Source organism: Loxodonta africana, chromosome 19, assembly GCF_030014295.1.
Source record: "Loxodonta africana isolate mLoxAfr1 chromosome 19, mLoxAfr1.hap2, whole genome shotgun sequence".
NCBI classification, from domain to species: domain Eukaryota; kingdom Metazoa; phylum Chordata; class Mammalia; order Proboscidea; family Elephantidae; genus Loxodonta; species Loxodonta africana.
The window spans coordinates 43,766,295-43,794,113 of NC_087360.1; the positions used below are offsets into that span (position 1 = coordinate 43,766,295).

Below are 27,819 nucleotides of genomic sequence, written 5' to 3' on the forward strand. Positions count from 1 at the left end.
GATGATGTTTGCACAATTTGGCAAATTACTAAAAATCACTGAATTGTACACTTACAACAGATGAATTTTATGGTATCTAAATTACATCTCAGTAAACTAATTTTTTATAAAAAGACTTCACTGTCTAATTTTTGGTCTTCATAGGAGGTTACACATTAGCAGGTCAAGCACCTGAGCACTGTCTCTATGAATGGTGTTTGCTGGGGGTACCAGTAAGAGTACATCCCAGTCTAGGAATGACTTTTAATACACAACATTTGTAACGTTTATATATTCTAGAACTATGCTTTCTCCAGGTGTGGTCTGCAGACCAGCACTCATCCAGGGACTGTTTGTAACTGTTCCATGACTAGTTAAACCTGTGACAGCTGGAACTCAGTGAGACTGTCTTGTTGTTGCGGGTCTTTAGAGTTTTCTGCCTTTGACAGGGCGCAGTCTTACCACTTTTCTATCCCTTGTTTCAGCAGAAAAATCTCTGAGTTTTCCATCTCTGACAGGTTCCCACCTTGCACAGGTTCCAGCTTTGCATGTTCTACTGCTCAAAAATTGAGAATAAGTGTTTAGAAACTTGAATAGCAATGTGACAAAGTAATGTGATACCTACTGAATCTGATAATAACAAACTTGAGCTTGTATCTTATATTTCTTTGGTTATTTTTTCTACTTAGTTTTTCTAATAATTCATTTTTATTGTATTTTTACAAAAGAATCAACCAGCCAAGGATTGGAAATTTTAAATACAATGTGTTATCACAGTCTGAGAAGCACTGTTCTAGGAGGCTTTTTGACCATCCTATAGTTGGACATCAAACAGACTGGTAGGTCAAATATCTTGTTAAACATGCTTTCATATTCCCCAACTGCTTTAGTGTTACATTTATCAGTGCCAAATTTTAAGGTCTTCTGCACATCCTAAATTTTAATAGGTGGTCATCTATTTATTTCATGTTTATAATTAAAAGACAAAAATTCAAACTAATTATGCGTAATTAATGTGAGGTCCCCTTCACTTTCCCTTAACTAAAAAAAGCACCTTTGATACTGAAGAAAAATAAACATAGCCTTTAAACCTAACAAACCCATCAAAAAACCCATTGCCGTCGAGTCGATTCTAACTCAAAGCGACCCTACAGGACAGAGTAGATAAAACTGCTCCATAGGGTTTCCAAGGCTATAATCTTCACAGAACTGACTGCCACATCTTTCTCCCGAAGAACGGGTGATGGGTTTGAACCGCCAACCTTTAGTTTAGCAGCCAAGCACTTAACCACTGCACTACCAGGGCTCCTCATGGTCCTAGTAAACATACTGTAAATCAACACCAGGCAAGCTGAGTTACACCTTCATTTAAAAACAAAAGTACAATATGTTCATTTGGAAATTAATGTAAATCATGATTAATAACCCGGATATCTACACATCATATAACATGTTGCCCCAGGTGTATGTCAATGAAATAAAATTAGGCAATACAATAGCCAAACATACATATATTACTTAAGAGCTCTCTAGGAGAGAGACTTTACAGTTTAATATTTAAGGAACCTTCAGTAAAACGGCTGGAAGACTCAGGACAAACGAAAGTGAAGATAAGCTGCCTAAGATCCCAGAGAAATGTTGATCAGCCTGTAGACCTCCTAAGACACATAGATGCAGATGTACACACCAAATCAATGACTGCACAAATAGCTGGGTGAGACGGTTTAGATAATACATATTATACAATACATAATGAAAAAAAAAGGGATAAACTGAATTGCTGTTAAAAATCAAGACCTACCTATACAAAGTTATTTTGACCACTCATTTCCCTGAAACGTCCATCATAAATGTGCAGAATGTGAGCACAATGAATTAGAAAGTTCAACTGATATAGTACAATGGAGAGAGTGCATAACTAGAAGATAAGTAACTTGAGTTCTTATGCAAAACTCCTTTCTCCCTTTATTTCCTTAATGAACAGAAGTGATAGGCCAGAGTACTTTTGGTCCTTTCTTTTCAAGGATTCTACATTATAGTTTATTGACACCATACAAAATAATGAAAAACATTACCACCACACACATGCAATAAACTGCCTTAAAATGCTTACTGTGCCTCTACTGAACTGAATTCTACAAATATAGTTCATCTGGAAAATAATCTTTAATTATGTCTTTAAAAGAAACTAATGCCCTCCCCCCCAAAATCTATCTTCCTAATAATTTTTCTGGTAACATTTTAAACTTATTTGACTTGGAATATACTATCTTAATCATGTTAGAATTATTTGATAAAACCAAAGACCAGCTGCCACCAAGTCAATACTGGCTCATGGCAACTCCATGTGTGTCAGAGTATAACTGTGCTCCGTAAGGTTTACAATGGCTGATTTTTTAGAAGTAGATTGCCAGGCCTTTCTTCCAAGGTGCCTCAGGGTGGACTCCAACCTCCAACTTCTCGATTATCAGTCAAGCCATTAAACATTTGCAATTAATACTTAAGAATCTCTCTATACATGTCATTATGCTTGAAAAGGGAGAGAAAATGAATATGCAAAGTTAAAGAATATTCATAAAATGAGTAGTTTATAAATGTAATGGGGAGATAAGACAACTACATAATAGACAAAATAATTTCTTACACAGTGAATTTTGTTTTAAATGTAAGCCTGAAGGGAAGGGATGACTTTATTTTTTAATTCTAATTAAGAGTTCAATCATGTTGCTCTAGGTAATCTCTTATCTTTCCCTAATCTTACAGTTTCTCTAGATAAGAAAATCACCATCATCAGCAGAAAGTGCAGAGAAGAAAAACTAACTTTTTCCCCAACAACTACAGAAATAGTAATTAACAATTCTATGCTACCCAGTGCCATCGAGTCGATTCCGACTCATAGCGACCCTGTAGGACAGAGCAGAACTGCCCCATAGAGTTTCCAACGAGTGCCTAGTGGATTTAAACTACCAACCCTTTAGTTAGTAGCCATTGCACTTAACCACTACGCCACCAGGGTTTCTATGCTAATTCAGCTTAATCCTCTAGAAATGAGAAAGAGTAACCATCTCTTCAAGTTAATTTCCCACAGGTGTTGGTTCCTAGGAAATCCTGGTGGCATAGTGGTTAAATGCTAAAGCTGCTAACTAGAAGCCTCGCAGTTCAAATCCACCAGGCGCTCCTTGGAAACTCTATGGGGCAGTTCTACTCTGTCCTATAGGGTCGCTATGACGGCAACAGGTTTGGTTTTGAGTTGGTTACTAGATAATTCATTAGAGTATCTAACATGCCAGTTTCTGGACCTCACTGATTAATCTGATTAAGTTTAAATGATGCCACTTTTACTAGGGAATGAGTCAGCCTGCACAAATTCATGTAGCCAAATTTATGTATATATTCTGAAAATGTACATATATATTCACCAAGACTGACAAAATGTGCTAGGATCAAGTCTTTAACCAACTAACTAGTAAAAATTCACGTGCTGTATTTTAAGGAAGTATAAGAAATGCTTTAGTAAAAGTCAGGAGACTGGTTCACGGGATTTAATATACAAAGGTCCAGATGAAGGTAATCCAGAAATACAGAGGATATCAAATAAATTACCTAGCTTAAAAAAGAAAGTTGTTAAACAAGACAAGGCCAGCTGGTAATAGTCTTTGAAACACAAAGAAGTGTGATTAAATGCATTTCACGAAAAGGATTGGAATCCAGAAAAATAATAACTTCTAGATAGAAGGGGCTTCCTGGTTATCTCAAATACCTTAAAGATCTCTGTAATTCCTATCACCAGAGCATATAAATCGGGAGTGAAAAGCATTCACTTTCAAAGGCCACCACTAACATTACCTTTGTCCTTCTGCCCATCCCTCACAAATGCAAGCAATTTGGCACAACACAAGCCCAACAGTAATCTAAAATTATCTTATGTTTGTAGTTTTCTCTCTTTTTTGGCTTGTTCATTTATTTCAGTAAGAAATTGCTTACAGTGAACTTAATCTGAGAACAATTCTTTTCAACAACAAAAAAATCCTTCAGTTCCTTATAGCTCCTATGTTGTTATTGTTAGTTGCCACGGAGTCGGCTCCTACTCATGGTGATCTGGTCATTGCCTGATCCTGTGCCATATTCCTGACTGTTGCTGTGTTTGAGTATATTGTTTTGGCTGCTGTGTCAATCCATCTTATTGACAGTTTTCCTCATTTTTGCTGACTCTCTACTTTACCAAACATGGTATCCTTTTTTTTAGGCAATTGATTGGTCTTTTCTGATTACATGTCCAAGGTAAGCTAGCCGAAGTCTCACCACCTTTCTGTCTAAGGAGTATTCTGACTATATTTCCTCTAAGACTGATTTGTTCATTCTTCTGGCAGCCACAGTTCAAACGTATCAATTCTTCTTTTCTCTTCTTTTTCCATTGTCCAGGTTTCATATGCATATAAGGCAACTGAAAAGATTATAGTTTGGGTCAGATGCACTTTAGTCATCAAAGTGACATCTCTGCTTTTTAAAACTTTAAAGATGTCTTTTGCAGCAGATTTGTACAATGTAATATGCTATCTGATTTCCTGACTGCTGTTTCCATGGACACTGGCTGTTGATCCACATAGAATGAAGTTACTGACAACTTCAATTTCTTCTTCATTTATCATGATTTTGCTTTATTGGTCCAGTTGTGAGGATTTTCATTTTCTTCACACTTTGGCGTAACTCATACAGAAGGCTGTAGTCTTCGGCCTTCATCAGTAAGTGCTTCAAGTCGTCTTTATTTCTGGCAAGCAAGGTCGTGTCATCTGCCTATCGCAGGTTGTTACTGAGTCTTCCTCCAAGCTTGATGCCACATTCTTCTTCATATAGTCCAGCTTCTTGGATTATTTGTTCAGCATACAGACAGAATAAGTAAGCTCATATAGAACCTCATATATAGCTCATACAGAACCTCCATTTAAAAACCTATGACAATTAACCAATGCTCTCTACCAAAAAAAGAAAAACTGGTCATCAAGTTGAATGACTCATGGCAAACTCTTATGTGTCAGGGCAGAACGGTTTTCAATGGTGGATTTTTTTTTTTTTTTCTCCAGAAGTAGATCGCCAGGCCTTTGAGGAGACTAGAATTTCCAACTTTTAAGTTAGAAGCTGAGCACGTTAACCAGGGACTCCAGGGCTCTCTAGATTTCCCTTTTAAAGCAAACTGATACAGGATGTTGGTTTCTGCCCACGCTGTTTATACCAGTTGTTCCTGTATAATTAAACTGGAATTTAATTATATATTATCTAAACCAATGAAATATGAGTGAATCGTTTTTATGAAAATTGAGCTAAAAAAAAGTCAGATGTTTTGATACAATTTAAGATAATTTACTAAAAAAAAAAGAAAGAAAATGCTATTGAAGTAGGTGTGGGTCAGATAACTGTGAAGAAGCCCTGGTGGTGCAGTGGTTAAGTGCTCGGCTGCTAACTCAAAGGTGGGCAGTTCAAACCCACCACCTGCTCTGTGGGAGAAAGATGTGGCAGTCGGCTTCCATAAAGATCATAGCCTTGGAAACACTATGAGGCAGTTCAAGTCTGTTCTGCAGGGTCACTAGAAGTCGGAATCGACTCGATGGCAGCGGGATTGGTTTCCAGCAGATGACTGTGAAAGACTTGGGGACAATCATAAACTATTAAGATCTGACTCACAGGTTGTATTATAAATGTCTTTAAGATCTCCCTCCATTTTGAAATCATAAATGATAAATTATGGGTATGGTTATCCATAAAAATCTGATGTAGAATGCCAATCTGTGGATCCATACACCAAGAAATGGCCTTGGTCCTAGACAGGGTTTCCCTGCCCCAGCACAATTAACATAATTCTTTATGGGGAGGGAGAGGGTTGTCCTGTGTATTGAAGGATGCTTAGCAGTATTCATGGCTTCCTTTCTAACATTAAATGCCAACAACACCCCTACCCCAATAGCAACAATCAACAACATCTCCAAACATTGTCAAATGTCCACTGGGGAGTAAAATTCATTCCAATTGAGAACCACTGTCCTGTATCAAAAGATTAATGAATACGTGTGTTATGTTTTGATTAAAGTGAAATGTTTAAAGGCTGTTTTTTTTTTTTTCTAATGGTGCTTTAGGTCAAAGTTCAGAGCTCAAGTTAGTTTCTCATACAAAAATATATACATTCTTACGTGACCCTATTTGAAATCCCTATAATGTGACAGCACACTCCTCCTTTCCACCCCAAATTTTTCGTCTCCATTCACCTAGCTCCTGTCCCCCTCTGCCTTCTCATCTCACTTCCGGACAGGAGCTGCCCATGTAGTCTCATGTATCTACTTGAAGTAAGAAGCACACTCTTCACAAGTACCACTTTGTCTTATAGTCCAGTCTAATCTTTGTCTGAAGAGTTGGCTTCGGGAATGGTTTTAGTTCTGGGTTAAGCTAGAGTCTGGGGGCCATGGCTTCTGGGGTTCCTCCAGTCTCAGTCAGACCATTAAGTCTGGTCTTTTCACTAGAATTTGAGTTCTGCATCCAATTTTTCTCCTGCTCTGTCAGGGACTCTCTGTTGTGTTCCCTGTCAGGGCAGTCATTGCTGATAACCAGCACCACCTAGTTCTTCTGGTCTCAGGTTGATGGAGTCTCTGGTTTATGTGGCCCTTTCTGTCTCTTGGGCTAATATTTTCCTTGTGTCTTTGGTTTTCTTCATTCTCCTTTGCTCCAGGTGGGTTGGAACCAATCGATGCATCTTAGATGGCCACTCACTAGCTTTTAAGAACCTAGACACCACCCACCAAAGTGGGATACAGAACATTTTCTTAATAAACTTTGTTATGACAACTGACCTAGACATTCCCTGAAACGATGTTCCCCGCCCATGCTACCCGGCCCTTTGAAGTGTTTGGTTGTGTTCAGGAAACTTCTTAGCTTTTGGTTTAGTCGAGTTGTGCTGACTTTCCCTGTATTGTGTGTTGTCCTTCCCTTCGCCTATAATAGTTCTTGTCTAGTATCTAGTTAGTGAATTCCCCTCTCCCTCCCTCCCCACCCTTGTAACCATCAAAGAATCTTTTCTTCTGGGTTTAAACCTCTTCTTGAGTTTTTGTAATAGTGGTCTCATACAAATTTGTCTAGAGGCTCAGTTTTTAATGATTCTTTTTTATAACCAACTTTTATGATTAACTGATCAACTACTAGTTCAAATTAAGTCACGATGTCCTTTTCTATACTTAACAGGAAGACAAAAAACAATCCCTGAATTGGTAAAGTGCCCAATAAGACAGGTTTACTCCATACTTGATGATATTTCTATCTCCTCTACATCTTTTTTGAGATCAAGACAAAAGTACAGCATTACTGAGCAGGTCAGAGCAGGGAGCAACAAAGGAAGACAAAGAAAGGGGGACAGAAGAGATTTAAAAAATAATTCCCAGATAGTAGAAAGAGTAGCACAAAGAGCAAGCTTGTGATGGCTTACCTACTTAGTGCTATTCACTGTAACATTTACCACAGGCCCATCCAACATGTCAAATGAGGTTCCTACTAGACATAAGCTCCACTAGTAGGCAAATGGTTAAACAATTTATCAGTCGCTTATTTATGATGTTCAAAACAATGTACTGATATGGATGAATGTCTACTATGTATTGTTAAATAAAAAATATAAGTCGCAAATACTATAACATACACACTACTGTAACAACAGTAGTAACAAACAATAACTTGTGAGTGGAAACACAGTTAAATAGGTGAGGGAAGACATAAGGGAGTACACCCGCAAGCATACATAGTATTATGGATTGAATAGTGCCCCCCAAAAATGCTGGTCAACTTGCCTAGGCCATGATTCCCAGTATTGTGCGACTGTCCTTCATTTTGTGATGATATAATTTTCCCACGCGTTGTAAATCCTAACCTCTCGACGGCAGTGGGTTTGTGATGATGTTAATTGGCTAAGAGCTCAGGCTGCTAACCAAAAGGTTGGTGGTTCAAATCCAACAGCTGCTCCCTAAAAACCTCATGGGCAGTTCAACTCAATCCTATAGGGTCACTATGAGTTGGAATTGGCAACGGGTTTGGTTTTTGGTTTATGATGTTAATGAGGCAGGATTATAGGCAGCTATGTTAATGAAGCAGGACTCAATCTACAGGATTAGGTTATATCTTGAGTCAATCTCTTGAGATATAAAAGAAAAAAGTGAGAAAAGAGGACAGGGACCTCATTACCACCAAACAAGAAGAGCCAGGAACAGAGCATGTCCTTTAGACCCGGGGTCCCTGTGCTGAGAAGCTCCTAGACCAGGGGGAAGATTGATGACAAGGACCTGCCCCCAGAGCTGACAGAAAGAAAAAGCCTTCCCCTGAAGCTGGTACCCTGAATTCAGACTTCTGGCCTCCCAAACTGTGAGAGAATAAACTTGTGTTTGTTAAAGCCATCCACTTGTGGTATTTCTGTTAAAGCAGCACTAGATAACTTAGACAAATAGGTATGCTTGTGGATATTTCTGCATACATATCTGTAAGGACTGCATGTACATCCATATATATAACAGAGCACATAGGGGGCACAGTCATGGAAACTTATTAGACACAATCAATCCCCTCGCAGGACTGAGCAACAAGGCTTGAAGGCTAAGGACCATAGTCTCAGGGGACACATAGGTCAATTAGCATTAACGTAGTTCATAAAAATAATGTTCTACATCCTAATTCGGTGAGTAGCATTTGGGATCTTAAAAGCTTGCAGGTGACCATCTAAGATACAACTATTGATCTCTTCCCATCTGGAGCAAAGGAGAATGAAGAAAACCAAAGACTTATGGAAGCAATCTGTCCAAAGAATTAATGGCCCACATGAACCACAGCCTCCTCTAACCTAAGACCAGAAGAACTAGATGGTGCCAGGCTACCGCTACCAATCATTCTGACTAAGATCACAATAGAGGGTTCCAGTTAGAATGAGTGAAAAATGTAGAACAAATTTCAAATTCATAAAAAAGACCAGGCTTACTGGTCTGAGAGAGACCAGAGGAATTCCTGAGACTACTGTCCTAAGACAACTTTCTAACATGGAATTGAAGTACCCCCGGAGGCCACCTTTCAGCCAAATAACAGACTAATCTACAAAATAAATAATTATACCCGTGAGGAATATGCTCCTTAGAACAAGCAACTATACGAGAACAAAAGGGCAGCATTTGCCCAAAAGCAAAGATAAGAAGGCAAGAAGAGGCAGGGAAACCGGACAAAAGGAGACAGTGAACCCAAGGTGGAAATGGGGAGAGTGCTGACTCTTTGAGGGGATTGCAACCAATGTCACGGAACAATTTGTGTATGAATTACTGAATGCAAAACTAATCTGCTGGGTAAACATTCACCTAAAACATGATAAAATGTTCAAAATGTATATATATATATATATAAGTTGCCATATGATACCATCATATAAGTATGCATTTGGGAATATGATTTGTACATGCAAAGAAAAAGATCTGAAAGTAAACCAAATTATTAATAGCACTTATCCCTTGTATGGACTGACACAGTGGGTGAAACAATGGGCTTTAAACATAGCAACGATTGTGAGGATGGCACAGGACCAGGCAGCGTTTCATTCTGTTGTACATGGCGTCATTTAGTTGAAACCAATTCAACAACACCTAACAACAACATGGCAGGCTGTATTTTCCAGAATTGCCTCAATAATGTCTTTGGTCATACACGCTTTTCTAGAACCTTGCCACTCCCCTCATCTAGAGGTGGACTCTGTGTTCCCTGCTCTTGAACCTGGGCAGGTCTGTGTGGCTACTTCAACAAATAGCATGTAACAGAAGTAAAACTGCATGACTTCCAATGCTAGGTCATAAAAAACAATATGCCTGGCTTTCTTCCTCGCTTGGCATACATGCCTTTGGAGCCCTGAGTTGCCATGTAAGGAGTCCAGCTACAAAATGGAGAAACTACAGACAGACAGAGAGAGATACCTAAGAGGCCACTGCTGTTCACCCCCAAGTTGTTTAATTCCTCCCAAGCCAGGCTCAGGCATGAGTGAGCAAGCTTTTGGATAACTCCAGCTCCAGCACTGTTAGGTTGTAAATGGTGAGAGACCTCAAGTGAGAACCACTAGCTGAGCCTAGTCAACCCCCTGAGCCCTGAGAGAGAATAATAATAAAAAGATTATCGTTGTTTTAAACCACTAAGTTTTGGAGTGGTTTGTTATGAGCAATAGCTGAGAACACCGGGGTAGAGTGTGTTGGGGGAAGGAAGGCATTACTACACTTACCTTACATGCTTGTTAATTGTTTGGATTATTTTCAACATAGTATTTTAACAATTATAATTTTTTAAATCCTAGATCTCCAGCCATCCTGGTAAACAGGTGAAAAATCAAGCTTACCCTCAGAAGATGCTGAATCCTAAAATTCCTACCTTATCACCACTTATCTACTCTGATTATTCTTAACCACTGTCATTGGTACTAGCATTCTACAGCCAACAGTATTTGTCAGGGAACTTAGACTCAGCAATCTGTCTACTGCTAATTTCTATTTGTGAGAATAACCCATGCACAATATTAATCACAGCTGAGTCCTCTGTCTAATCCTATCAAAGCCAAGCAGTGAGCGTCTTAAAGGCTAGATTATGTCTTATTCGCAAAATATATATGTATTCAATATTAGCTAAATGAATGAAAATTAGTAAGTGAATTGTGGAAATTGAAGAGGGAGGAGAAAGAATGCAGAGGGGGCAAGCCAAAAGAGACTCTCAAGAACCTTACATTTCAGCTAGGAATCCAATTTATACACATGAAATGAAAACTAAAATATTTTAAATGTTAAGATATTTTACAAATAAATTAAAAAAGAGATAACTGAGTATGTAAGTGCAGCTTATATGTGGAGTAAACGATGGGTCCAGGTGTGACAGGGTTAAATGGAAAATGTTTTTTCAGACAGAAGGTTTTAACTAGCAAGATAAAAATATCCAAACACAGTATGTCAGAAAAGTAGCAAATACAAAGAGTAATGGCTGAAAACATACAGCAGAAGGGAAGAAAATTTGCTTGAATGTAACAAAGTAAACATCTTTAGGAATAGGAAAACAGGATGCTAGTAAGGGAGGAAAGAAAATGTTAAAGAACCTTAAAAAAACACAGGGATTAAAAATTGGAATATACCACAATTTGAACTAAAGTACCATAACTTCTTGAATAACTTGAAGAAAGGCGATGGAAATTATTCTAACAGTACTGTTGCACCATGAAATAAGAGTAGGGAAGAGGCAGGAAGATCAGTTTTACTGTTCTAATCATCTCAGCAAGAAATGATGAAGGTGGCCCAAACCCAAACCCACTGCCGTCGAGTTGATTCCGACCCATATCGATCCTATAGGACAGAGTAGAACTGCACCATAGAGTTTTCAAGGAGCACCTGGTGGATCTGAACTGCCGACCTCTTGGTCTGCAGCCATAGCACTTAACCACTACGCCACCAGGCTTTCCATGAGGATGGCAACTATTGTTATAAAGAGGAAGAGAATGACCTAAGAGATATGATGGTGAAAGAACCAGCAGAACATTGATGAATTAGATAAAGTGGGGAGAGGGAAATATGAAAAGGAAAGTATTAAAAAGGTGATTTAAAGGTTTTATATCTAGGAACACCAAGACCAGAAGTAATTTTAAAAAGAACGGAAATGGGTAACGGAAAGAATATCTGGGTAGGAAAGAATTTTAACTAAGAAGAAGTAAGTATTTGCATCACATACAGCTAAGACTACAAAGGAAAAACTGAAAACAAAATAGAAATTAGGAAGGGATTACCTGCAACATACAAGAAATCAAAGAATGAAGGAGGACAGTAAATACAGAAGCACAGAAAAACTAATGATAATGTAATAAGGTATGCCTTAATCTATGCCAATCACTATTCTAAGCACCTCATAAATATTGCCTCATCTACTCACAACACTATCATGACTTGGGTACTATTATTTGTCCCCATTTTAAAGATGGAGAAACTGAGACAGCAAGCTTTACACGAAATTACAGAATAGGTAATGGAGGTCAGATTTACACTCAACACAGTCTGGCTCCAAAGTCCATGTTCTCAACCAGCTCAGTATTCCAGAACTAATTAAGACTCAGAGGTTCGAACCCAACCAGAGGCACCTCAGAAGACAGGATCTGGCAATCTGGTTCCAAAAGGTCACACAGCCTTGAAAACCCTATGGAGCAGTTCTATTCTGTAGACATGGGGTTGCCATGAGTCGGAATCAACTCGACAACAACAACAAAATTAACACTCAGAGAGGAATGACGAGAAACCTAAAAAAAAGTGAGGAGTTATGTATATGCATATCATCTTTTTTTTTTTTTTTTTTTGAAAACCAACTGAAGCAGTGAGAGTTAACTAGCCAAAGACGGCTGATTATACCAAAGTGCATTAGGTGAAAAAAATTTTTAAAACTTGCTGAGTAGATCCAGAGCACTAGAGTAAGGAGAGTAGGTGGGTAGGGGAGAGACTGCCTTAGAAATTGGTACATGAAAATATAAACTTTAAAAAAATGAACTGATAATATAAACAGAAAAGACTAGATGGTTGCAGCATAATACTAACTGTAAAGCGTAACATTTAGAAAAACAGGCATGCTTACCCAAAACATATTCCATTCCATGATTTAGTGGCATATGCAATTAGGAAGGATGGATATGCAGTGTTTCATGAGGCAGACACATTTCAAGGAAGAAACACTCCAAATTACAAGCAGGTATTTGAGATTACCAAGCACTCTACCATAGAACCACACATATAATAGGTTCTCAGTAGGTATTATTATGCTGTGTTTATGCATTTTCCAGGGAGAGCTGTGTGGCACCGTGGTTAAGCGTTAAGTGGTTCAAAGCCACCAGATACTTCTTGGAAGAAAGATGTGGCAATCTGCTTCTGTGAAGATTTACAGCCTTGGAAACCCTATGAGGCAGTTCTACTCTGTCCTAAAGGGTCGCTATGAGTTGGAATCGACTCAACGACAGCAGGTTTGGTTTGGTTTGGTGCATGTTCCAAGTGTTCTGAGAACCACAGTTATTTAGAATCACCTGGGTTGCTTATGAAGGATGTATATTCCTGGGCCCATCTCAAATTTTAGGAATCTGGTGGTGAAGCTCTGAAAACTAAAATCATAATAGTTTTTCCAGGCAATATATACATATATCCAAAAAACTAAATTCCCTGTTTAGCAGATTATGATACTGAGACCTAACAAGGTGATAAGCATAAACTTACACGGTCAATAAGAGTGAAGACACCTAGTTCGGCGTATTATCAACTAAGACGTTCTGCTCTGGAAAATGAATCTCAAAATTGGAAGCAACCAAAAACTTGTGCTCACTAAATGATTTCTTGTTTTAAAAAACAAGACCAAGTCAGTCGATGCCTTTGTGAAGTTCAAATGCAAGTTATAAAGTAGAATAATTCGTATATACATATGTGCGTGTGTTTATAATTTATATATATGTGTTTTGTATGTATGTATACATGTATACACATATGTATGTGTGCTTGTGTGTATATACACACACACCAAAAAAACCTAACCTGTTGCCATGGAGTCGATTCTGACTCATAGCTACCCTAAAGGGCAGAAATGCCCCACAAGGTTTCCAAGGAGTGGCTGGTGGGTTCTAACTGCCGACCTTTTGGTTAGAAACCAAGCTCTTAACCACTGCGCTACCGGGGCTCCAATATATATACATATATATAAAGTTGAATGATATATTCATACTATTCTACTTTATTTAAAGGAAGCCACTTTTTCTTTTTTGAGGAAAAAAAACTCAAAGATATTCATATTTAACTTTAACCTACCACCTTTGGGGGAAAATGGCATTTTATTGAAAAGCATGATAGGTTACTAAAAATAAGTGAGATGATGCTGTCTTTTCCTGTCAACACTGTGTGCATCAACTATTCTTACCCTGAAGAGTTTTAACTGCTATTATAAAATTAACATAAACTATCTTTGACCACAGAAAATGAAATAAAGATAATATGCAGAATAATTACTTTCAAGTTCTCCACAACGAACAATTGCGTTCCAATAAGGTAAATGCTGGCAAAATAAGTGACTGCAACTAATTACAGTACAAAAACTGCACTGCAAAGATCCAGACTGGTAACTTAGCTATCTTTCTATTACTGCTATCCAGTAGTTTTATCTGAAGCTCAGTTTGACAAAAATAGCACACTCTGCTGTCCTCCTTTCCAGCTTGAGAAGGATGAGAAACAGATACAAATCACCATATGTATATTATCTACCGCGTTGGAAAACCAACTGAAGCAGTGAGAATTAACTAGCCAAGCAACCTCAAGTATAAACATTAGTATGTAAATAAAACAATTTTCTGGCTGCCTAAAAAATTGCTTTCAAATCATGTAACTCAACTTCTCAATTGTCTCAATAGTAATATTAAACACATTGGCAGAAATGGAGCTAGAGTTCAGATTTGTGGGAAGACTGTGAAAGAAACGATACAAAGTTAATGAGTTTTTCATAAAGTTGAGTTGACAAGATATCAGAAACAGACTAGCAAGGGGGAAACATAAAACCTGTATTAACAAGGCTAGGAAAGTGTATTTTTTAAATTGTGGCCTAAATTAGACTAGTATAACTCTTTATTTTAGGAGAATGAAAAACAGAAGCCCAACCAACAGAATATATTATTGTTCTGCATACAGCAATATGCTTTAAAGTTCAAAATTAATTCTTCACTCTTGAAGATACTAATAAATGCAACTCTTATGCAAGTGTGTCTAAAGTGTCCCCTATTCATGCTAAAAAGTGCTTGTTTGGTATGGCTAAAGCACAAGGTATAGGACAGATAGTAATAAATCATGAGCTAAAAACAAGAAGATAAAATTTCTGGCATGACATGATAATTGTAATAGTTAACACTAAAGATATGCTAAAAGCATTTTGAGGACTCAACAGCGTTCTAAGGGCTCACAATAATTCAGTAATTCTGTGAAATAGGTACTATTTTTACTCCCATTCTATAGTTGAGTTAACTGAGGCCCAAAGAGATTAAATGACCAAAGACATAGAACTAGTAAGTGGCATAGGAGGATCTGGGTACAGGTGGTGCAGCGCAATGAATTGCTTTTACATTGGCTTTTCTAGCCAGAGTCTTGTAACTCCCACAAAATGACTGGCTGGGACTATACAAACTGAGTGACTTATGGTCTACCAAGGTGATTGGTCAGCTCGTGGTCCTGCTCGAAGGACTGTGTTTTAAGATTGACAAGGAGTAGACTTATATAAAGGTCAATCCCCCAGAGGTGTGAGGGACCTCACTACCATCGAGAAGAGTCTGGCTAAGATAATCTTTAAATCTTAAACCAAAAATATCCCCCAAAGTCTTCTTAAAACCAAACAGTAGTTTAGCCTAACTAGTAAAGAATGTCTGCTAGTATTAAGATCCGTCTATATGGGGGATCAAATTGACAATGGCAGCTAGAAAGATCAGACAGGAACCTTAGGGGGCAGTGAGTTTATGTCAATGAGAAAAGAACAACTCAGAAAAGGATGATGAGAATGGCTGCACAACTTGAAGAATGTAATCAATGTGACTGAATTGTACATACTGAAACTGTTGAATTGGTGCGTCTTTTGCTCTTGGTTGGACCTAGCCAGTCAACTATAACCAAAGGGGGTTATAGCATATCCTCAACAACAAAAAAAATAAAATTAATTATTAAATTAAAAAAAGAAGAAAAGTCTGGAGTGGACTGCATTCTTTGGACCAAAGACCTGAGGTCCGTGCTCTGAGAACCTCCTAGAGCCACAAGAAAAAGCTGCAACACCGAAAATAGCATGAAACAGCGAGAACAGCAGCGGTGGGCTTGCTGGCCCACTGAGTGAGAGGTGAGGATCTTTGGGCAGGGGGCTTGCCAGCAGAGTTCAAAGAAGTGTAACACTTGCCCACACAGGGCAAGCGCCTGAGTGTGCCCCATGCAGCGACTGCCCCAGAGGATCCTGTACGGGGGTGGGTCTTCCTACAGCAGGGTGGAGCCAGATGCCTCTGGGCAGGAGGCTTGCCAGCGGAGCTGGAAGAGCTGTAGCGCTTGTGCAGGGCAAGAGAGGCCTGAGCGTACCCCATGCAAGGGCTGCACATCTTTCCCCTCGGCAACAGGGACCGGGGTAGCATGGTGGCAAGAGAGCCCTGCAGGCATGGGTAGCGTGGCAGGACACAGTGGCAGAAGCTTAGAAAGGCCCAGAAGCAGAGACCTGGAAGATGCTGTGCAGGAGTCTTCTTGCCAGTGAGACAAAGCCCAGCAAGGCCCAACGTCCGAGCAGAAACCTCAGGCAGCGTGGAGGTTGCCAGAGGCAGCAGTGACATGGACACAGAATCTGATCTGAACCATGGCATGCCCAGCAACATAAGAGTGGACATGGGAAACGTGGGGAAGGGCAAACGTTTTCCCTTTGAGAACCTGTTGTAATTGTTTACTGTTTGCTTTCTATAAACAATAATGGCTTTCACTTAGCCAACATCATGTAAGTGTCTCAGGTGTCTGGCTCGATCACAGATGAACATTAACACCCATAGAATGGTTGATGCCAGTGGATACATGCGTCTCATTTCTAGCAGTTTTATGGCTGCCTGCAAGTTTGAGGCACAGCCTGTCTGCATGTGGAATACAGATCCATAGACATGAACACACAGGTGGTAGAAGAGTTTGGATTTAAAAACTGAAAGGCTGGAGGGGGTTATAGCCAAAGCAGTGGCTGAAAATAAAAACGGTATTTTATTTTAGCAAGGTCCCTCAGCTAATGAAATGGACAAAAACAAAGCAGGAAGATTCGTTAAAAGACTGATGTAGTAAACCAGCAATTACAAAGCTAGATTAAGAGAAGAGTGATAAAATGAAAAGAAGATAATAGATATAAAGAGTGTAAAATCAACTTGGCTTCATGATTGGATGGGTAGAGAAAGGATGATTCCAAGGCTTGACTGGCTAGGTCCAACCAAACAATAATACTACTACTTTATTAAAATTTTAAAGCAGACAAGTTCAGCCTTAAGTCATATTCATTTCGGCAACACCCACAGCATTTGACTTTCCTCTATGAAAAACGTGACATACACATTAAAATTACTGCCACTTGGCAACTCCACACTCATTGTTTAATATGTATATGGTAAAGAACGACCGTTAAATGCTTTCAATAAACCATATGCAGACCATTGCTAAACATAAGATGGACAGAAGATCTACAAAGAAAACATCCAATATATGGGATTTAGTAAACATTGTTATTATAATCATCACTTTCAGCTTAAGAAAAACCTAAATCCCCTTTATATGGATTAGAATTATTTTCTCACTTACAAGGAAGGGTCTCAGGCCACTTGTTTTATAATTCAAAAAAATTGTAACTGACCACTTCAAAGCTAAAATCAGACTACTGTCTTTTTTTCTCCTTTTGTTTGCAAATGTTAAAAAGTGTATGTGTGTCCTCATAGCCCAAGCCAAGGATCTGTGAACTTTTGCATTAAGATTATAACCAACATTGGAAAAAGTTACTGTAACATCAATCTCAGTACCACCATGAGGGTAAAACTACGCTAAAGCCAGGGCCTCCCAATAATATATGCTCTTAGCAAATGTCCAAGAAAATGTTATGGTAAACTTCAAATTTGTTTTATCCAAGGTCAAAAAAAAAAAAGTTATCTGAAGCACTGGGTTGTTTAAGTAGACCCTAACTAAAGGTTATATATCAAATAATCACTTGGAAAAATCTTTACTCTGTAACTAGAATGTACCCTAAATCCAACAATGCGGACATTGGTGGTTTAGTGGTAGAATTTTAGCCTTTAATGCAGAAGACCCCAGTTCAATTCCCAGCCAATGCACCTTGTGCACAGCTAGCATCCATCTATCAGTGGAGGCTTGTATGTTGCTATGATGTTAAACAGACTGCCACAGAGCTTCCAGACTGAGAGACTAGGAAGAAAGGCCTGGTGATCTACTTCTAAAAATCCGCCAGTGAAAATCCTGTGGATCCCAATGGCCTGATCCTGTTGTACATAGCGCTGCCTTAAATTAGGGCCTGACACATAGAAGTGAACAAGCCCAACAAGGGCCAGTTGTATTTACTTAGGACTCTTAAGTCACATATCACTTAAGATACTATTTTAAGAAAAAAATCTCAATACCAGTAGCCTCTATTTTGAAATAACATATTTTGCTTCCATTATTTTGGCATTGAGAATGATACTGAAAATCTCCATAGTTTCTATAATGTGGACAGCATGTGGGTGGTTAGCCTTCGGTTTCTAGCTTGAGCAACTGTTCAGTCTCCTGCCGTTTGTGGTTCGGATTCTTTTTTACCAGCTGCATGTCTGATCGATGTATACCAACTTCATATGTAAACATAAAGGTGTTTTATATATGTGTGTGTGCATGCATGAGTGTACACGAGACACTCTAGACAAGCTGTACTTTCCACTCATAACAATTTTTTTATAAATCAAAGCTCTACTAAAGTGAGACGTAAAAGCCAAAAAAACCAAAACCATTGCCGTCGAAGTCGATTCCGACAAGTGACCCTGTCAGAGAGAGTACAACTGCCCCATAAGGTTTCCAAGGAGTGCCTGGTGCATTCCAAATGCCGACCTTTCGGTTATCAGCTGTAGCTCTTAACCACTAAGCCATCAGGGTTTCCAAAAGCCAACAGTTAACAAAAACCTAGTCAAACAAAAGCAAGGTGAGCTACAAAATTAATTTTGAAAGCCAAAAAAAGTAAAACAGGTTCACAAAACGCACAGAAAACCAATACATTTTCACTCAGCACTTTTAAATTTCTATATAAATTTTCACATTTTTGAAAACTGGTTGGTATACTGACAAATGAATTTTTGAAAAATGACATCCAAGGATAAATTTTTAATTCCCAAGAGAAAAAATTCAAGTTTATAGATCTGCTTACAAAAATAATAGAAGCAAAAGCTGCAATGAAATAAACAGAAAAAGCAAACATGCTTTTATGGGAAATGCTAGCTCTCTGAAATATTAAAAGTAGGATGAACTAAAATAAGGAATACTCAAAATGACAAGTTAAGCATGAGTATTCCGATGTATGGAAACCCTGGTGGCATAGGGATTAAGTACTACAGTTGCTAACTAAGAGGTCGGCAGTTCCAATCTACCAGGCGCTCCCTGGAAACTCTGTAGGGCAGTTCTACTCTGTCCTATAGGGTCACTATGAGTTGGAATCGACTCAACAGCAGTGGGTTTGGGGGTTTTTTTGTTTTTTCTTTTTTTTTGGTTTATTCCGATGTATTAAAAAACTACTGAAATAAACAATTTCATTCCAATCAAAACTTGCCAAACACTATGAAACAATGCAAGATTTATTGCAATATATTTTATAACCTACCAATACTGTGCTATTAAGTTTGTATTAGTGATGTAGGCTAATAGAAGACTGAAATTTGTTTCTGCAGCAGTGAAAATGACTCCTTAATGAAGACATTCAACATAAAACTTACCCTAACAGCTTTTTGATGCACATTTGCAACCAGAAATAGTTGCATAAATACATGCGGTACACTAACGTAGCAACAGATTGGGTTAAAAACAGTTCGGATTTTCAATTCCCCATAATATAGGCAACATTTTTAGAAGTGATCACGTGAAAATAAAATGTGTCTTTCACAGTTATGGGATGAAATTTTAAGCTGGTCAGGCACCAATGCCCTGATTTTCTACTTTTGTAAACCATATGACTTCCACATGCTGAGAATGTTTTAAGCTTTAACCTGCAGTAAAAGCTTTATATCATCTTAATGCCCAGTGCTTAAAATGCAATGGAATCACTCCAGTGAATGCAAGGAATATATCTAGTTTGCATTTAATGATGTCAACCAGAGTACTAGTGAGAATAAGTTTCATGAAAGTTTTTCCCGTAACTTTGCATTTCCAAAGAATAAAAACAAAAAGAATAAATCCAACAAAAAATTGCTAAGCTAACGGTAGGTGGAAGAGAAAACATTCTTATATTTTTCTGACTCTTAACAAGCATTTGAGGTATTTTTCTAAAATAATTATTAAACATTTTAAAACTCTATGACTACCAGAATATCTTCGAGCAAAGAAAAAACAACAACAAAAAAAAAACACTCTATTATACAGTTATATAGGATTTCTCTTCAGTTTTTGCAAAGTAATGTTTCACATTAAGATCCAAGGTTAAAACAGATAATTCTGGAAATCCTATCTATACCAAACTAAAGTCTCAGCTTTGCATCAACATATACTATAAATTAGAGATTTACAAAATATCAATTTTTTTTGTCAGGTCCATCAGCTTAACTGCATGAATGACCAACTGCAGAAATTTCTAATCAAAGGTTATAAAACATCCCATAAAATTACATACTGTATCTGTGTGGAGTTCAGTTTTTATAGAATCTAGGGTCTCTTATGATAGGTGGCAGTTTCAAGAATCAGTAAGTTTGGGGTCATATGTAAATGTATTAAATTCTCAACAGTCTAAATAGAAATTATTACAATTCCTTTGGTTATTGAAAAGTCCATTACACTAAAAACTAGTCACATAAGAAGGCATACTAAAGAACTTCTACTTCAAATGGAAATACAAAATAAACGCTCTTAAATTCTCCTTTTGTAGTGTTATTGAATATAAAAGACTGAGAAACAAGAGATGTTGCAATCCTCTTCCCTTCACAGCTCTAAACGAAACTAACAAAAAATCAGAATTCAAATTTTTCAGAATTCAAAATTTCCAAACTTGATTTATAAACATAATTCAACTACATCTAACAACTTAGTTGCTCAATTTAAAAATAAGTTTAACGCAAAGCACTGCAATCCTTACGTGGCAATTACCTGTGGCATAAATGCAAAATAAAAACAAATGCAAAATCTTTTCATCTAGTGATGCCTCTTACAGTATAAACAACAAAAAAGCACAACCATATTGGCACAAACTAAATAAAAAGGCTCAGGAGGCATTATGTCCATCCAAATGCCAGGGAAGAAAGGAAGGAGTTTCTACACCTGCAGGATTCCATGGAAATAAACTGGTCACATCACTCTACCCTATGTGATACATGAGGGTTTTAAAGCTATTTTAAGGTAAATAAAAACAGCAATTACTTCATATCATTCAACTTCACATAGTACGGTATCTTCAAGGCCAACTGCATTCTTTCCTTCACTCACTCTTCCACACCAGCTTTCAGGCAAATGCGAGGCAGAATAGGGTGGGGTAGAAGAAAAATACAAGCAGCGCCTTTCAGCTGCCCCCCAAATAATTTCCAATAGCTTTTCCTGCCACGAAAATAAGTCGCCCTATCTCAAGATACACAACAATCATTCTGTATCTTCAGTAGACACGCACAGACACATACACAATTCAGCACTCCGTATGCCCACCCCACGCCCCAAAATCTTAATTATTAATATATTTAACACGAAGGCGGCGAGACACCTCTACCTACTGTTTCGGGGTGAGGGTGGGTGGAGGACTCCTTTCAAAGTAGCCCCAAGAGTGTAACCAAAACACGGTTCCGGAATAAAATATTAAGAACACTTTTCCTTTCCCACCTATCTACTGACTTAAGTATGCAAAAATCCATCTCCAAACCACATCATCTCTACAATTCTCCTGCCGGGAGTTTGGGGTGGAGATGCGTCCAGAGGAGGGGGCGGAGACGGGGAAGAGGAGTGTGAGCGGGCAATCCTACACAAACGAGTTGCTAACCCCAGCTACCCAGCACCACGTCGTCAGCCAAACGTTCAGGAGCAGGACCTCACACACGCTACTCAGCCCAGGCCCCGTTAAAAGCTATGTTTCTAGCTATCTAACTTCTTATCTTTAGACATTTATGCAATACAAATATATCACACAAGTACCCGTAACACAGTTTAAACCACAGTAATACAAACCAACACACCTCAAAATCACGTCAGTTTCCCAAACTCCAAACAGAAGACTCCCCCCCGCAACTCCCGGATTCAAACCTTCCGCCCACCGTGGCGGTAACAAGGAAAAAAGAGTTGGGGAGAAGCCGACGCCTTTCAATTAATGCACCCTATAAACTGCCCCACCCCATATCCTGCGTCCAGGTCAATTACTCGGAAGCCCCCTGCTTTCTCCCTCCTCTCAAACCGGCCGCTTAAGAGACCCTTCCCCATCCCACTCACTTTCTCCCCAAAGCCTCTGGGGGAAAATTTTAAAAGTAAAGAGAAACAAGTGAGGGAAGAGACTTGAAGTAGTCCGGTTTCAAACTGCTCGACTCACCTCAGAATCCTCGCTGAGTTCTCTCCGCCCGGCACAGCCCCCTCCCCAACGTCCCAGTACGAAAAGCTGAGATAGGAAGGAGAAAGCGGGAGGGGGAGGGGTGTCTTCCGCGTGGGGAGCCCGGCGGGTGGGGGCTGGGGAGGGTTTGAGGCCCGCACAGGAAGAGGAAAGGGAGGAGGGGAGGCCGGTATCTCCCAGTCTCCCCGTGAAAACCTCCCTTGCCTCAATCACATCAGACTGACTGTCTTTGTCTGGCTGACAACCGCCATATTGATATCAACAGCCCCGCTCCCACCTGCTGCCGCCGGGCAGCCCTGGGAGTTGTAGTTCCTGCCTCCCTTGAGTAAAAGCTTGGGACTCCGCATCTAGGCACCTCGGAGAACTACAGCTCCCGGCAAGTCCCGCATCCATTAGCCGGCCCACAGGGAGGAGGAGAAAGGGGAATCCAGACCCACCGGGACTACACCTCCCAGAAAACTATGTGTCCCAGGCCCATATGGGGGACAAGATATCATGATGGGGTGAAGAGGGAGGATGAAGAGACGGCGAGGATGACGGAAGAAGGAGTTCAGGGAAAAAAAAAGAAAATATGACCACAGTTCCCATGATGCATCTAGGGATGACTACATTTCCCATGATTCCTGGGGGTGGGATGGTGGGAGACGGCCTGTCCCGTAATGCTCTGTGCAGGTTGGTGGCGGAGATTGAACCGGAAGACGTATTCTGGGTTTGAGGAGTCGAGTGATTGCTGTTGAACAGCCTAAAGGCCAATATGAAACTGGTGAGTTTCCACTCCTAGGTCAGAGGGCAAAGGTGATACCATATCCTTTTGGACTTCGTGGTTTCCACCTTGCGAAAGGAACCGTCGCGGAGGAGGGATGGCTTTTTCGGAACAGGAATATGGGGTAGACTAGGGAAATCTGCTTTTTGTAGTCGAGTAGGTCGGAATCCTCACCCTTATCCACTCCACCATGCCCCTTAAAACAGCACGGAGAACTTATTCACTCATTGTCAGTTCAGATAAGAGGTTGACTGTCTCATTTCTTCACCTGTGAGCTAGGATTGGAGCATAGTCACCTATGACTTCTGAGCTTCCACGTGAGTATTATAATAGGCACACTGGTTGATACATGTTTAGCTCTTCTCCCTGCTGAAGCGAGTAGAAGATACTAGGCAGAACGTAATCACTTATTAAGTTTCCTGTTATAGTTTAATTATAATTGCCCTTTGAATTCAGAGAAGGAAATCAGCGTGTGATCTTGCAGGGTTTGAGTTTTAAACCCTGTATAGGATTTGGATGGGCAGAGAGGAAGTGTCAAGACATTCCGGTCTAGGGCTGTAGAGATTGCATGAACAAAGGTTAGGTGGAAAATGCTAGTATACCTAGAGAAATCCTTGAATCACAGAGCTCCAGTAGCTTCTCAGATCTTTATTTTCACTCTTTACTTCTATTGTGAGTTAATTCCAACCCTATTGAATTAGTAATAGCACAATTAGAATAGGAAGGTAGCTGTGAAACACTGCTTCTCAATCTTAAAATCCTGCAACCAAGTTGTCAAGCTTCATCCATTGCCATCAAGTCGATTCTGACTCATAGCAACTCTATAGGACAGAGTAGAACTGCCTCATAGGGTTTCCAAGGCTGTAATCTTTATGGAAGCAAACTGCCACATCTTTTTCCCGCAGAGCAGCTGGTGGGTTCAAACTGCTGATTCTTTCTGTTAGCAACGGAGCACTTAACCACTGTGCCGTCAGGGCTCCTTTGTCAAGCTTTACTTTCTGTAATTTCTATACAAAAACAAATGGTTTGTTTTTCCTTTTATATAACTATTTGAGTATGCTTTTCGAAAGTACATAGCACCCATTTGATAATCATGCTACAGGCATACGCTCTGCAAAGTGGCAACTGTTTGCAGGGTGGAAGTCAGAGAAGGTATTAAAAGTAGATTCAACTCCAAAACTGTCTCCATTTAAAGCTGTTTATGTAAATTATTGTTAATACTATTGTTGCAGGACTGTCTATACTATAGTAGTTATGGTAGTTGCCCTTTATTCGCATGCTCATCTCAGTGTCCCCTTTTGCTTTGGTCACGTTCTGCTGAGTTCTCCCATATTATATATTGCTTTTCCCTTCACCAGTGTTAAGTCGTTCCTACTATATCTTTCCATCTACTACCTCTTTGGTAATTTTTCCTCCCTCCCTCTACCATGCCTGGTAACCATAAAAGAACCTACCTTCCTTCCTTCCTCCCTCCCTCCCTCCCTCCCTCCTTCCCTCCCCTCCTCCCTTTCATCCTTCCTTCCTTCCTTCCCTTCTTCCTTTTCCTTTCCTTTTTTCTGTGTGTAAGCCTTTTCTTCTTTATAAAATCAGTATCAAACAATATTTGTCTTTTTACGATTGACTTATTTTACTCACTGTATGGTGTGAGGTATGGATCCTGTTTCATTTTTCTACAGATACATATCCAGTTTTGCCAGTACCGTTTGTTGAAGAGACCGTCTGTTTCCCATTCAATAACCTTTGGTCTTTTGTCGAAGATGAGCTGTCTATAGGTGGATGAATTTACTTCTCCGTTCTCAATTCTGTTCCATTGGTCTATGTTGTTGTCCCAGCACCAGGCTGTTTCAACTACCATAGCTGTATAGTAGGTTCTGAAATTAGGTAATGTGAGACCTCCCACTTTGTTCTTCTTTTGAAAAGCTTTATTATTCAGGGTCTCTTTCCATTCTGTATAAAGCTAGTGATTAGTTTTTCCATCTCACTGAAGAATGCTGTTGGGAATTGGATCAGGATTGCATTATATCTGTATATCGCTTTGTGTAGCATTGACATTTTCACAACGTTTACTCTTCCTATCCAAGAGGCATGGTGTATTTTTCCATTTATGTAGGTCTCTTTTGTTTTCTTGCAGTAGTGTTTTGTAGTTTTCTTTGTAGATGTCTTTATGTCCCTGGTTAGATTTATTCGTAAGTATTTTATCTTTTGGCGGGGGTTATTATAAATGGTATTGTTTTCCTGATTTCGTTTTCAAAGTTCTCTTTGTTGATGTAGAGGAATCTAACTGATTTTTGTATGTTGGTCTTTTATCCTACCACTTTGCTGAATCTTTCTATTAGTTCCAGTAGCTTTCTTGTGAAATCTTTAGGATTTTCTATGTATAGGATCATAAAACCAAAAATCAAACCTGTTGCAGTCGAGTCAATTCCGACTCATAGCGACCCTATCGGACAAAGTAGAACTGCCCCATATCGTTTCCATGGAGTGCCTGGTGGATTCGAACTGCCCACCTTTTGGTTAGCAGCCGTAGCTCTTAACCACTTATGCTACCAGGGTTTCCTGTATAGGATCATATTATCTGCCAATAGGGATAGTTTTACTTATCCCTTACTGATTTGGAGGTTTATTTCGTTTTCTCACTTTATTGCTAGGACTTCCAATACAGTATTGAATAAGAGTGGTGATAAAGGATACCCTTTTCTGGTTCCCATTCTCAAGGGGAATGCTTTCAGATTCTCCCTGTTGAGAATAATGTGGGTTGTTGATTTTGTATAAATTCCCTTTATTATGTTGAGGAATTTCCCTTCTATTTCTATTTTATTGAGAGTTTTTATCAGGAATGGCTGTTGGATTTTATCAAATGCCTTTTATGTGTCAATTGAGATGATCATGTGATTTTTTTTTCCTTTGTTTTGTTTATGTGGTGAATTAAGGTGATTGATTTTCTAATGTTGAACCATCCTTGCATGCCTGGTGTGAATCTCACTTGGTCGTGATGTATTTTTTTTTTTCCTTACATATGCTTTTGAATTCTATTGGCTAGAATTTCATTGAGAAGTTTTGCTTCTGTATTCATGAGGGATATTGGTCTGTAGTTCACTTTTTTAGTGATGAATTTTTTTTTTTTTTTTTTTTTACCAGCATTTGGTATCAGGGCTGGCTTCATAGAATGAATTCTAGAATATTCCTTCCATTTTTGTGTTCTGGAATAGTTTGTGTAGAACTGGTGTCAGCTCTTCTCTGAATGTTTAGTAGAATTCTCCAGTAAAGCTGTTGGGCTGGGGCTTTTTTTGGTTGAGAGTTTTTTCATGACCCCTTCAATTTCTTCTTTTGTTACAGGTCTGTTCAAATTGTTGACGCCATTTTGTGTTAGTTTATGCAGGTAGTGTATTTCTAGGTATTTGTCCATTTCTTTAGGTTTTCAAATTACAGTTTTTCATAGGGTTCTGTTATGATCCTTTTTATATCAGTTGGTTCTGTTGTAATGTCACCCATCTAATTTCTTATTCATGTTATTTGTGTCTTCTCCTGTTTTTCTTTGTCAGTTTGGCCAGTGGTTTGTTGATTTTATCAATCTTTTTCAAAGAATCAGCTTTTAGTTACATTGATTCTTTCTGTTGTTTTTGTGTTCTGTTTTGTTTATTTCTGTTCTAATTTTTATTATTTCGTTTCTTCTGGTGACTGTGGGCTTCTTTTGCTGCTCTCTTCCTAATTGTTGGAGTTGTAGGGTTAATGTTTTGATTTTTGCCTATTCTTTTTGGATGTGTGTGTTATTATCAGCCGCCCTCTGAGAACTGCTTTTGCTGTGTCCCAAAGGTTTTGGTATGTTGTTTTTTCATTCTCATTTGACTCTAGAAATTTTTTTAATTCCATATTTGATTTCTTCTATTACTCAGTAGTTTTTAAGCAGGGTATTACTTAGTTTCCATGTATTAGTTTTTTTTTCCTTGTTATTCCTATTACTGATTTCTACTTTGAGAGCATTGTGATCAGAGAAGATGCTTTGTATTATTTTGATGTTTTTGAATTTGTTGAGGCTTGCTTTGTGGCCTAAAATGTGTTGTTCTGGAGAATGATCGATGAGCATTGGAGAAGAATGTGTACTTTGCCGCTGTTGGGTGAAGTGTTCTGTATACGTCTATGAGGTCAAGTTGGTTGATAGTGGTATTTAGATCTTCTATGTCTTTGCTGAATTTCTTTTTCTTTGTTTTGTCCTTTGCAAAGAGTATTGTGTTAAAGTTTTCTAATGTTATTGTGAAGGTGTCTATTTCTCTTTTCGGTACTCTTAGAGTTTGTTTTATGTATTTTGGAGCTCTGTCATTGGGTGTGTATATATTTATTATGGTTATGTCTTTTTGATGGCTTGACTCTTAGTCATTACATAATGTCCTTCCTTGTCTTTTATGGTGCATTTAGCATTAAAGTCTGTTATATCAGATTAATATTGCCACTCCTGCTGTTTTTTGGTTATTGTTTGCTTGATGTATCTTGTTCCATCCTCTAGGTTTTTTTTAGGTTTTAGTTTATTTATATGTTTGTGTCTAAGGTGTGTGTTTGCAGACAGGATAGGATGGGTCCTATTTTTTTTATCCATTCTGCCACTCTCAGCCTCTTTCCTGGTGCATTTAGATGTTCATATTCAGTGTGATTATTGATAGTATGAGTCTATTGCTGTCATTTTGTTATTTGTGTGTGTTTGTGTATGGTGTTGACGGTTTCTTCTTCTGCTTAATTTTCTGTGCTGA

At 38.8% G+C, this 27,819-nt stretch overlaps 2 protein-coding genes across 12 annotated transcripts in view; one reads left to right on the forward strand and one right to left on the reverse strand.

Annotated features, from left to right (window-relative positions):
- The window catches only part of HMBOX1 (homeobox containing 1), a 298,479-nt gene extending 275,655 nt beyond the window's left edge, over positions 1-22,824 (reverse strand). For 3 of the 7 annotated variants that reach the window (XR_010318531.1, XM_064271912.1, XM_064271910.1), the window contains exon 1: positions 22,297-22,811. The gene's annotated coding sequence lies outside the window, so the exon portion shown is untranslated. Of the gene's footprint in view, positions 1-22,296 lie in introns of all 7 variants that reach the window. The other 4 variants (XM_064271916.1, XM_064271913.1, XM_064271915.1 and 1 more) reach the window with 4 other exon arrangements.
- Positions 22,546-27,819, forward strand: part of INTS9 (integrator complex subunit 9) — a 166,014-nt gene continuing 160,740 nt past the window's right edge. For 2 of the 5 annotated variants that reach the window (XM_064271902.1, XM_064271905.1), the window contains exon 1: positions 22,546-23,077. In XM_064271902.1, the coding sequence (XP_064127972.1) occupies positions 23,069-23,077 (9 nt within the window). In that variant the 5' untranslated portion in view covers positions 22,546-23,068. The other 3 variants (XM_064271904.1, XM_064271903.1, XM_010592337.3) reach the window with 2 other exon arrangements.